This window comes from Acomys minous, assembly GCF_964271855.1.
Source record: "Acomys minous genome assembly, chromosome: 13".
Classification (NCBI taxonomy): domain Eukaryota; kingdom Metazoa; phylum Chordata; class Mammalia; order Rodentia; family Muridae; genus Acomys; species Acomys minous.
The window spans coordinates 22,239,216-22,252,533 of NC_140495.1; the positions used below are offsets into that span (position 1 = coordinate 22,239,216).

The 13,318-nt window shown below is 35.1% G+C and overlaps 1 protein-coding gene across 4 annotated transcripts in view; it reads right to left on the reverse strand.

Moving 5' to 3' along the window:
- STAG1 (STAG1 cohesin complex component) overlaps nt 1–13,318 on the reverse strand; it is a 311,613-nt gene that overhangs the window by 178,667 nt on the left and 119,628 nt on the right. For all 4 annotated transcript variants that reach the window (XM_084752355.1, XM_084752352.1, XM_084752353.1 and 1 more), the window contains one exon: nt 1,771–1,867. In XM_084752355.1, the coding sequence (XP_084608481.1) occupies nt 1,771–1,867 (97 nt within the window). The remainder of the gene's footprint in view (nt 1–1,770; nt 1,868–13,318) is intronic.

Genomic DNA, 13,318 nt, shown 5'->3' on the forward strand with positions numbered 1-13,318 from the left:
CCCTCCAAAGAATTCTGGACATTAGCAGAGCACTGTATTAAGCCTACAGAAGGTCTGTTCCTGGGATGAGAAGTCAAATCTTTCACTAGCTGAGCTGGCAACACTTCAAAAGCCCCATTCAGATATGAAGAACTGCCCCCAAATTGAATTCAAAGCACCATGTACCTGACCCACAATCTGACAAAATGTGGTAATAACAAAGATCCAAGCACCGATTTAACAGAGGTGAGACCAAACAGACATACTAATAAATACCATTGGTAAACTAACTCCAGATGCCTAGATCCTATGGCAAGAACATGCAACATGAATAACCAAGACAATTTGTTTCCTCCAAAATATTTGCACCCCCAGTGTAGTACTCCCTAGAAAGAGCAACTTAGCTATAACATAATGATAAGTGCCATATTATTTTTCTGTTTGTTTTGTCCTACCCTGATGATGATGATGATGATGATTATTATACTTTAGATGTCTGTTATTATTATACTTTAGATGTCTGTATTCTAAAAAGAGAAAGTATAGATATGGGTGGGTGAGAAAGTGGGGAGGAGCTGAGTGACTGTGATCAGAATATATTGTGCAAAATAAATCTATTTTCATTTAAAAAAAGACACTGACTTCAAGACACCAATTATAAAAATGTTCAAGGAACAAAAAGAATATGAATAAATGCCAAAATGAAGACCACAAATCAAAAATAGCTGAATAAAAAAATGAAAAATAATCAAGATGTGAAAATAGAATTTTTTAAAAGAATCTCTAAAGAACAGCCAAGCTTAAATAAATGTAAGACCATAAACTCAGAATGCCAACAAAAAGTTCAAAGAAGTGTCTCACCAAAAGACTGGATCAACTGAAAGACATACTATTAGGTCTTAAAGACAAATTAGAGGAACAGGCTCACACAATCAAAAGGAACATTAAATCAAATAACATCCATGAAAGGAACATAAGGAACTCTGAGATACTATAAAAGACAAACCTACAAATCATAGATATAGAAAAGAAAAATGCCAGTCAAAGGCATAAGAATGTTTTTAACCAAATCACAAAAGAAAACTTCTCAAATCGAAGGAAAGTAGAACAAGAGGCATACAGAACACCAAACGGACAGAAGCAGAAAGCAAGCTCCCCACTTCAAATAATACGTACTAGTAGTGTTTGAAATACCTATAATAATTCTCATTTCAACAAAACACTAACTGTACTGAGACGAAGAAAAACCTAAAGCAGAGAGATGAACGCTGGTAAGCACTTTGCAGTCTCCACTTACTGACTGAGGTGCCCCAATACAACGCTGCCATCCGCACTAGTGGTGGATCTACCCTCTTGAGTTGTGTCTTTGCAGAAACACCCTCACAGCGATACCCAGAACTATGTCTCCATGATAGTTCTACACTAAGTGAAGTTGCCAGGGTGAACCATCATTTTCATTTTGTCAAAAATTTGTGAGCAGCTATCAAGATAAATGAAAAACTGACAAATTGTAGAAAACATAAAATCTGTGATTTAAAATAATTCATAAACTGTAAATTTCAGTTTTTCTTAAATATATTTTTCTGGAAATTTTTTAAGAAATACAGAAATGTGCTGATATTTAGACAGGTAGTACTGATCAGAAAAAGAATAAGTACTCTAAAATGTGTACCATTTGCTCTGCTAAAAATAATCAAAACAAATTCTAAGATAACTCTATGACTAGTGGCAGGTGAAATTACACTGCTGAACTGAGGTTGAATAAACAGCATTTATTTTACAACTGTGTACCTCGACATCCTGAACACTGGATGAAAAAGTTGATTAAATCCAGAAGTGCGATGTCCCTGTCTTGTTTATATGATTCAATCCAGTCATCCACCACGGACTGTAGAAAAAAATACAAAAATAATTTTTAAAAATTTGACATTACACTAAAAAGATTTTTCCAAAGTTTGTGTGTATGTGAAATTAATTAAGACAATCACTTACCTGAAGCTATTGTTCTGTTGTCAAATAAAAGCAGACTTCTCTAATTATAAGGCTAATAAGAGGTTTGTTACTAGATCTTAAAGATTTGTTTGCAAAAGAACAAGATAAAAAAACTGACCTTAAAAGTCTCATCAAAGTTACTATTACACAAATGTAACTTTTAAACTTATATGATAAAAATTATTTCTAAGTTCATTAAACATAACCCATTAGTAGCATACAAAAGAATGCATACCAAGTGTGACAAACATCACTTTCTTCAGTAATATAAAAATGGTTCAATACTTGTAAGTCAAATAATTTAATGAAAATTTTAAGAAAATTTCTATACTACTAGATCACAAAAAGTATCTAATAAACATCTGACACCAATATCTAAAAAAGTTTTTTCTATAAAATTGGGCTTATATGAGTTCTACTTAAAGGCAAAAACTACATGATCTTGCTGCTGAAACCCTTAATACACTTCAAATAACCAGGAACAAGGCAGCCATTCAATACAGCCATTGCATTTGTATTAAATGCAAACATTAGTGGCACACTAGTAAACAGCAGAACACAATAAGAACACCGAACTCTAACTTCCGTCAGCCGTGCCCCTTCTGACATTCGTGCTGCCCATGATCCTCTCATCCATGCCTAATTCTGTCAAGCACTCCTAAATAGACTATGGTTCACCAAAAGGGGGGAAGGGAGAAAGAGAGGGGATGAGGGGAGTAAGAGCAGGGGAGTGATTAGCCGCAAGGATGACAGGACCAGAGGTAGTAAGGGTAATGAAGGATGATGATTATCTCATTATATGCATAATAAAAGGACGCCATTGCCAGATATAATACAAATAAAATAAAAAATTATTTATAAAGAGGACCAAAATCTACTTAAGTGATTCAAGAGACTACAATGACAAGATAGCTAACTAAAAATTCACATATAAAGTAATTTCATAAAATAAGCAAGTAAGTAAAGCAATGGGTGACTAGAATGCAACCAAATAAAGATGTAAAACTTTTAGAGAAAAACAAAATTTATAAGTCACATTGAATCCAGAAAATGAATTCAGAAAGAAATGTCATGTCCTGAAATTCTTTTAAAGATTTAGTATTATATCAATAGTCTGCTTTCCTAATATTTAAAAAAAAATAACATTTAACTGTCATTCTGATTAAAAATTTTTATGGATTTTATTAGCTTCAGAAAAAAATGCATAAAATCAAAACATTGTGCACCAAACATATATATATATATGTACATACACATACACACATATATATGTACATACACATACTGAAATGCACAAAATTAAATTATATATTGATGAAATTCTACAAATGCAGATATATAATCATAACCAGATAAGAACATAAAACATTTCCAAAACTGAAATATCTTCAAGATCCCTTCCCATATGTAACCCTCTCAAATGCCAAAGTAAACTATTATAGTGATGTTTATAACCAAAAATTAATTTGAGATGAATAATTTTTAAAGTTCATATAAGATATGTACCATCCTTCAAAAAAACTGCACCAGGTTCAACCCCACTGTTGCTGGTGGTGTGTGGGTATCAGTATGTGTGCATTCATGTCATGGTGTCCTATGCAGTCCTGGCTGCTAGCAAAGAACTTGCTGTGTATAACAGGTTGGCCTGGAAGACCTTCATCTCCTTAGTGTGGAGATTTAAGTTATGTGCTAGTAATCTCTGATCTCTGCTTGTACTGTTTATTTTTATTGATTTTTTTATTTGTAAAAAATTTCTCAGACAGGGTTTCTCTGTGTAGCCTTGGCTGTTCTGGACGGTTTGTAGGCCAGGCTGGCCTCAAACTCAGAGATCTGCCTACCTCTGCCTCCCTCAATGCCAAGCCCAGCGTTTATTTTTATTAATGTCAGTGATTTCTTTTATTACAAAAATAAATCAATTTGTTCTCTAAACTTGATACATTAATGGTGTTTCTATTAGGCTATGACAAACAAAATGACAATTATCAACATAACTATCTATAGCTTTTGTTGTTCAAATATTTTTTCTTCCTTAAACCTAACTAATAGACTTGTTAATACACAGAACAGACACATTTAGATCTCCTAGTTTCCTCTCTATTTTTGTGATAAAATACCTTGAACTAAGAGAAAAGGGGTCAGTGGCCCACAGTATTAAGTTTCAGCACATCAGTACTTGAACCATCTACTTACATTACATCCACTGTCAAATACAGAAAGCAATGAATTAACACATGCACGCCCCACTCAACTTGTCCTCAAGACTCTTGATTCAGTCTAGGGTATAGCCCATGAAATGCTGCAAGCCAGCATTCAGGACAGGTTTTCAGAACTCTCTCACAGGCATGTCAATAGACAAACCTGATCCAAACAATTCCACATTCAGATCCTCTCCAAGATAATCCTGGAATGTGTCACGTGGACAATTGAAACCAATCATCACACAAATATTACCAGATTATGCAGCCCGCCCAAAAAAGGAAAACAAATAAGCTAAGTTTCATTTTACCAAAATAAATGAAGATCCAGTGATGTCTGGTTTCTAGAGGTCAAACATCAATACAAATACTAAGTATTTTCAACCCTTTCAACTTAAACCACATGGTTGGTTATGTTTCTCGTTTCATAGCTCTACTGAGAAGAACTGTTTTCTTCCAAATGAAGAGAAAGACGATTATGGGTATAAAATTGTCCTCTTAAAGCACCACATTCTTGCCTCATAAGTTTTAAAAGTAAACAAAAATTAAGTTGTAGTAGTAAAAGAGGTTAAAAAGCAACTGAGTTGATCTGTTGAGTATTCAGCTCTGCTTAACGTGGTGGGCACTGTGAGATAAAGATGGTGAAAACCAGAAGTGGACAGAGCTGTCCAGTGTGACTCTTAAGATACAGAATCCAAGCAAAAAGAGCTTTATAGCACAGGTAATCAAATGGAGCATAAAGGTCCTTTCTATAACGGCTTAGCATTGTGATAGAACACTGTACATAAGGTTAAATTACTTTTTAATCCTCACAGTGACAGGATCAATTTATGCTACTACAAGTTACATACAAATCCTCAAAGCGCTTTGAGGGCAACTGGAACACTGAAAAATTGTAGCACAACAACAGAAATGATAGATTAGTCATCAAAAAGAACCACTCAGAGAAAGTTTAAGCTATCACAAAGGAGATAATTCAATCTTAGGAAGAAAAAATGGTTTTATAAATAAAACATGCTTAAATAATATGTAAAGTTATCCAGAAATAAAGAAATTATACTATTAAAAACTTAGAGAAGCTAGGTGTTTATTCCAGCACTTGGGAAGCAGAAGCAATCTCTGTGAGTTCTGGTCTACAGAGGGAATTACATGACAGCCAGAGCTACATAGCAAGACCATATCTTGAAAGAAAGGGAAGAGGGGAGGTAGAGGGAGAAGACAGAGAGACAGAGACAGAGGGAGGAGGGCGGAGGGGAGAGTGAAGAGGGGAGAGGGGGAGCAGGGAGAGGAGGGGAGAAGGGAGAGCAGAGAGGGGAGAGAAAACTAGGCAGCCCAGATAAGTGTGGAAGGATAGGATTCTATCTAAGTAACTAACCCCAGAGAGCAATAACCCTTCCTGGATTCTGAAACATTATCAGGTGTCAGCATAAATGGATGGATACTGGATATAAAGAGCAAAGCAGGAATAGAGAACAAAAGAGTGAGAAGAGAAAGAAAAGAGAAGAAGAAGGCATGTATCTATGCAAGACATCTTACAATCAAATTGCTGAAAATGCCTAAAAAAGAAAAGGCCTATACAGCCAGAAGGTACATATGGGGGAGCAAATGAAAGAAATTGTTAAATATGATGTAAGCTAATGAATAAGGAAGAAAATATTTTTAAAAAGAAAATCTATCAGGATTATTTTAATCCAACCCATATAAAATGTATCTTTCAAATGAAAGAAAGATAAAAATTTTTCAGAGGACCTGAGCATGGATGTACACCTGTAATCCCAGCAGTCAAAAGGCTGAGACAAGAGGATATGAGTTTGACGCCAGCCTGTTTCTCAATCGAGACATCTTGTGAGGAGGAACAGTCCAGGCTAACTGTTTGAGAGGACAAAAGCCATTGGGCCAAAGATTTCATGAAAGAATTTCTCTAGATTGTTTTTTAAATTCCATTCACTATGAAACTATGTCCGCTGATATCTAATACTGATTCTATAAAATCAATTTTTCTAACTTTTAAGATATATAAGATAAATAACATACATAATATATCTGTGCAAATTTGGTGGGAAGAACAAATGAGGTTAAGAAATATATTACATATGTATAGTAATTTCACAAAATGCTATTTCCTATAAATAAGAAAGAAGCTACATCCTTGAAGTTACATAAAGATGTTTTCTTAAACAAGACCTGAAGAACTACAACAGCAATGGCCATGTTAATATGAAATGGAAAAATGACATGAGGCCTTAGCTTATACAAAAATACTAGGAGGCAACTAAAAATTATTGAGATTTCCCCTGAGTTTTCCTCAGGAAAAAGCCTCAAACTGTCTAAAACCAAGTGGTCAGCCATAAAATCATATACACAGGCATAACATTATATGGCTTGAATAGGTTATACTTATATATTTAAGAGAGAGTGTTAGTGTGTGTGTGTGTGTGTGTGTGTGTGTGTGTGTGTGTGTATGCATGTGTATGTAACAGAAATTAAAGAAACAAAGGCCATGAACTGGGGGAGTGACATGCATGAGAAAAGTTGGAGGGATGAAAGGCAAGGGAAAAGCAACATAATTACATTTTAATGTCATTTCTTTTAAAATCTTCATCTAAAAATAAAAGGATAAAATTTGTCAAAGGGGGAGAAAGGGCTGTTCTTTCTCTGAATCTACCTTATTAATCTCATTCACAAGATATAAATTATAAATATGTTCTTTCACTTAAAAGTTTCTCTATTTTATTGTTTCAAAAATTATAAATTTTTTAATACATTTTTATTAATTTATACATATTACATCTCAGTTGTTAGCCCATCCCATGTATCCTCCCATTCCTCCCTTCCTCCTACTTCCCCCCTACTCCCCTCCCCTCCCCTAAGTCTGTGACTGAGGGGGACCTCCTCCCCCTGAATATGCTCATACGGTATCAAGTCTCTCCTTGGTGACCTATTATCTTTCCTCTGAGTGCCACCAGGCATCTCCGTCCAAGGGACATGTTCAAATATGGGGCACCAGAGTTTGTGTGAAAGTTAGATCTCCTTTTCCACTCAACAGTGGAGAATGTCCATTGGCTAGTCCGGGTAGGGGTTCAAGGTTTTTACTGCCTATTTTTTCCTTGGCTGTTGCCACAGTTTGCGGAGGACCCCAGGGCCCAGACTCGCCTGTAGTTTTCCAGGACCCACTGGATCCTTCCATTTCCTCTTTCTCCCAGGCTTCTCACACCTAAAGTCTCAATAGGATGTCCTCCCCTCTTACCCACTATTCTGGTAGGTACAGTTTTTCATGGGGACGTACACTTTGGACTAGTGTCTCGATATAAGTGAGTATATACTATTTAGCTTTTTTTGCTTCTGTGTGAACTCACTCATTATGACAATTTCTAGTTCAATCCATTTGTCCACAAATTTTGGAAATTCCTTGTTTTTAATAGCTGAGTAGTATTCCATAGTGTAAATGTACCACAGTTTCTTTATCCATTCTTCTATTGAGGGACACGTAGGTTGTTTCCAAGTTCTGGCTATTATGAATAAGGCAGCTATGAACATGGTTGAGCATATGTCCCTGTTGTGTAGTAGTACATCCTCTGGGTATATTCCAAGGAGTGGAATAGCTGGGTCTTGAGGAAGCCCTATTCCCATTTTTCTGAGAAAGCACCAGATAGCTTTCCAAAGTGGTTGTACTAGTTTGCATTCCCACCAGCAATGCAGGAGTGTTCCTCTTTCTCCACACCCTCGCCAGCATGAGGTGTCAGTTGAGTTATTGATCTTAGCCATTCTGATGGGTGTAAGATGGAATCTCAGTGTCGTTTTGATTTGCATTTCTCTGATGACTAAGGAGGTCGAGCATTTCTTTAAGTGTTTCTCAGCCATTTGATATTCCTCTGTTGAGAATTCTCTGTTTAGCTCTGCGCCCCATTTCTCTATTGGGTTATTTGGTTTGGTGGTGTTTAATTTCTTAAGTTCTTTATATATTTTGGATATTAGACCTTTGTCAGATGAAGAGTCGGTGAAGATCTTTTCCCAGTCTGTAGGCTGTTGCTTTGTTCTCTTGACAGTGTCACCTGCCTTACAGAAGCTTCTCAGCCTCATGAGGTCCCATTTATTAATTGTTGATGTTAAGGCCTGGGCTGTTGGTGTTCTGTTCAGGAAGTTGTCTCCTTTGCCTATGAGTTCCAGACTCTTCCCCACTTTTTCCTCTAACTGGGTTAATGTCTGTGGTTTTAGGTTGAGGTCTTTAATCCACTTGGACTTGAGTTTTGTGCATGGTGACAAATATGGGTCTAATTTCATTTTTCTACATGTAGACATCCAGTTAGACCAGCACCATTTGTTGAAGATGCTGTCGTTTTTCCATTGAATGGATTTGGCTTCTTTGTCGAAAATCAGGTGAGCAAATGTGTGTGGATTCATCTCTGGGTCTTCAGTTCGATTCCATTGATCCACTAGCCTATTGCTGTGCCAGTACCATGCTGTTTTAATTACTGTTGCTCTATAGTACAACTTGAGATCAGGTATGGAGATTCCTCCAGCGGATCTTTTATTGTATAGGATTGTTAAAAATTATAAAATTTTTAAAGAATTTCCAATGGCAGCACCCTAACCCATCATTATTCAGATATAACAAATTACATACTTAAAAAAGAGAAATACTGTTCAGAGATTGGACTAATTATCATTCAAAAAATTACAGACTGTTATGTGACTACATGAGACATGTGCAAATTGTCATGTGTGAAACAGCTTTTTTGAAAATTATTCTAGGATTAAGTAAATATATATTTAAGACCTACAATATAAAAACTACAGCTTTTACTGTATAGGATGTTTCATTGCAGAAACCTGCCTTCCATACTTTGATTTTCTAGAATGGTGCAATGTTATTGAGACACCAGCAAAATAATTGAGTGAATATAGCTAAAGTTCTTTCAGTTGGTGAGAGGCATTTATAAATGAATGCACCTTTTACAACATTTAATTCAACACTTCTAATTGAATTAACCTTGAGACAATATTACAGTAACAAAGTGGGATTCTCTTTATGGGGTGGAAGAAAATGAGTAGAAAACTGTTACATTCTAGAAATCAGCTCTGTAAAAGTATCCAAGTCACATTTTTTTCTCCAAATAATCCACCAAAACCCACTTCTATACAGCCAGCATTCAGCCTACCACCAACTTTCAGTCTTCCACTATTTGTTTCACTATAAACATAAGAGATATGAAAGATATCACCAACACAATGAACCCTGTATACAGAAGAAACAATTATTGCTAGCCTCGTACATGAGCCACTTACTCTCTGGAAGACAGCTAAATTGAGAAAAATTCTCGCCAACTTTATGCTCCTTTATTTTGTATTTTAGTACCAGTACTCAAAATCAAAACAAAACAAAACACAACGTGGTACATGTAATTCAGCCACTGGAAAGCAGATGCAGGAAGACTACAACAAGTACAAAGGGCTAAAACAAGTACAAAGCAAGCTTGACTACTGTTTCAAAATTTGTCATCTTCTCTAACAGTCTGCAAATTTCAGTTCAATGTTCCCATTCCTTCACTTTGAGTCCAGTAGCTGATAAGATAGTTGATATTTTGTGACTAACAGAACGTTGACTAGCATTTGCAAAATGAACTAACTATAAAGTACATAAAAAACAGCAATTGAATGAGTGAAAACAGGCTGTAATAAAAGCATAGAAATAGGTGCTGGAGAGAGGGCTCAGAGGTTAAGAGCACTGGCTGCTCTTCTAGAAGCCCTGAGTTCAATTCCCAGCAACTACCTGGTGGCTCACAACCATCTATAATGTGATCTGGTGTCCTCTTCTGTTGGGCAGGCACACATACAGACAGAACATTGTAATAAATAAATGAATAAATAAACAAATAAATAAATAAATCTTTTTTAAAGGCATAAAAACAAAGATATGTTGTACAAAACTGACCAAAAGAATCTTGATATGGCCATATTAATATATGACAGGTCAGAAAATTAATACAAAGAACATTAACAAACAGATTTCAAAAGTAAGAGTATATTCATTAGAAAACTGTAATAAAAGCCAGGTGTGGTGGTCCATACCTTTAATATCACTTGGAGAGGCAGAGGCAGGCTGCCTATGAGTTCAAGGCCAGCCTGGTCTACAAAGTTGAGTCCAGGACAGCCAAGGCCACACAGAAAGAACCCATCTCAAAAAAAAAATTTTTTTTAAAGGGAAAAGAAAACTGCAACAATCCTAAATAAACCTGTATATAATAAATAACAAGTGCCTCAAAATAGGTACAACAAAAGTTGAATTGTTAGAAGGCATGAGGAAAGTCATAATCATGCCTGAGATGTTTTCACACCTGTCTCTTCATGTCTCTTGGCAACTGATAAAAGAAAAAAGTATTAAGTATAAAGAAGATATTATATGACTACGTTGATATGCGCAAAACATAAAACTGAGTATTATAAAATATACACAGAATTCACAAAAGAATACCAAACCCATACAGATTCCTTTATTTCTACAGTAGGAAAAAGTATTCAGTACAATTCTGATTTACTCACTTCTAAATGTTTTAAAAATAGGATTATAGACACACAATTATTCTGGGACCTAAACTACATGTCCACTGATTTTTCTTTTCCATCAGTGGACTGATGGTTCACTGGCATCATCATCATCTTCATCATCATCAAAACAACATTTCATGGGAAAACTTTCTAAGTCACATTTGGAAATGGTACACACTATTTAAGCTAATAATTAGCAAAAATGTGTTAAGTAATTATATTTGGATTCAAGAGAAGTGAAGAAATGTCTTTCAGCCATAGAATCCCTAAATTCTCTTATATGGAGGAAAATAAAAAATGAAATTTTGGTACACAGATACTAATCTCTACCAAATTCAACACTTCTGGCTTCTGATATTACATATATTCTTCCTGTCAATGACAATAGTAAAGTACTGTGGGTATTAAGAGTTTACTTAAGTGAATATAAAGAAGTGTTTCACTAAATTATAATTACTGTGATAAAATACAGCTAGGACTAGTAGCACTGATAATAAAAATCAGTATAAGTTTTTTTTCCACAGTAAGTACAATGTGTGTAATTCCATTTTTAAAGCAAATTAACATGCAGATATAATATACAAGACATAAAAAATTCAAATAATAACACTCATACATCTTTTGGTATCAAATCAGTCCAAGTGCTTTTTACTCTAAGACTCTAAAGCAAAAAACCAATATGTGTATTGAGGATTCTGGAATTGTGGTTTCTTTAAAAACACAGAAGTATAAACATGTTTTTGTTATAATCAGGTGTGGCGATATGGTGCTGCTTGAGGCTGTCTGCAGCAGCTGACTATGATTTGCCTCCTGCTCTAGCAGACGAATGGTTCTGTCAGCTGCTAATAGTGTCTGCAACTGTGTGAAGTTTGAAATTCTGGGGACGTTCCAAAGAGTATATTAATGCTAGAGTTCCCATAGGTGGGGCTGGTTATTCAGGGCGGGGGGGGATTGGTTGCAGTTTGCTAGTAGTCATGCTCAAAGAAGAAATGAGAAGAAAAAATTAGATTCGAACCTATATCTCGTTCTCTCCCATCTATTGATATTGGGTGAAACTTAGGAAAATTGGCGGTAAAAAGAAAAACCAACAAAGTAGAAAAGGTAAGTTACAAACTCGGTAATAAAGGGACACCTGAAACACTTATTATATTTGACAAAAAGGACATTACTAAACTAGAGGGCAGAATATCAATATTAATGCCTTTTCCTAAGGAATATGAAGTAATTAGAAAAAAGTATAAAACGTGAAAGAGAAAATAAAGCCAAAGCTGTAAGAATATGTGTGGAGGACAGTCTAAGGAGCAGTTAAATTTTAATTCTTACCTTTAAGGTCCCTATTAATATAAAGATCAACCCAATATATCCATCTATGCAGTATACACTACGATCTTAACTCTATCAATATACATTTTCTGTCAACTATTTGAGAGGGTCAAGCAGACAAAGGTACACAGTTAATATTCTGTAGTGGTGGTAAAGAGTACATTAATTTGCTGTAAAATAAGACAAGCACATAACCAAGATACTACTATAGCTTGCAAACTCAAGATCCTAATATAAGCCAGTGTGATGTCTAATTCCTCTAATTCTAGTATTTGGGAAACTGAGGCAGTAAAAATGCTATGAATTTTATGGAACCCTAGAATACACAGTGAGCTCCCAAAAGCAACGGGTGGAAGAAGAGACTGTGGCCCCTATTCTGGAATGCTGATGCATTTGTGTGCTGCCAGGAAACAGCACACACGTAATATTTTTTGATACAGTTTTTATTAGTATCACATGTCTTCTATAAATTACCATACTATAATACAGTAGTATTATATGTACACTATCTAATATTTAATAACATAATTATAGGCAAATCTTAACTTTATGTAATTTTATTTTTAGGTTTAAGCTAAAATATTCTTGATATTCAAAGCATGGAATTCTGTTTGTTAGCCTTGACTGGGTTTTTATTGTTTGTTTTTTAAATGACAGTCTTCAGGAACTTGTTTTTGCTTTTTGCATTGTTTATTGGTGATGCATATACACAAAGAACTCCACTAGTGGTTTCACCCTACCAAATGACAAGACTTTACTTGGTTGATCATGTAATTGAGCCTAAGATTAAATATATAAATAAATTCAGACAAATAATCCTATTAGGCAAGAATAAAAGCTGCCTAGTCTTAGTTCTTATTCTTTTGGCTTGAAATAATTGCCCCCCCCCATATTTATTATGGCATTTTAACCTTCTTATACAGTTTCATATTCTCAATCTTAATAATAGTTCATTACTAAAGCAACAGCTTAGTTAGGATTCTAGTCCACTCTAATTCAAAAGAAATTGGTAGTACCACTGGTCTGCTTTTGACTAGACACCAAGACTTCTTTTCCCTCCATAGACATGGTAAACAGCCAGTGTCTGTTGGAATACGAAACATGTGTATTTGCCTTTCTTTAATCCATTCAGACTGAAGGATGAAAATGAGAGCAACTATACAGATATATGAATAAGTAAACTACACAATGCCTAAAAACTGACAAAATTTCAGAGAAGTATTGCAGAAAGACACCATGTGATTGCTAAAAACAAACAAACAAACAAACAAACAAACAAACAA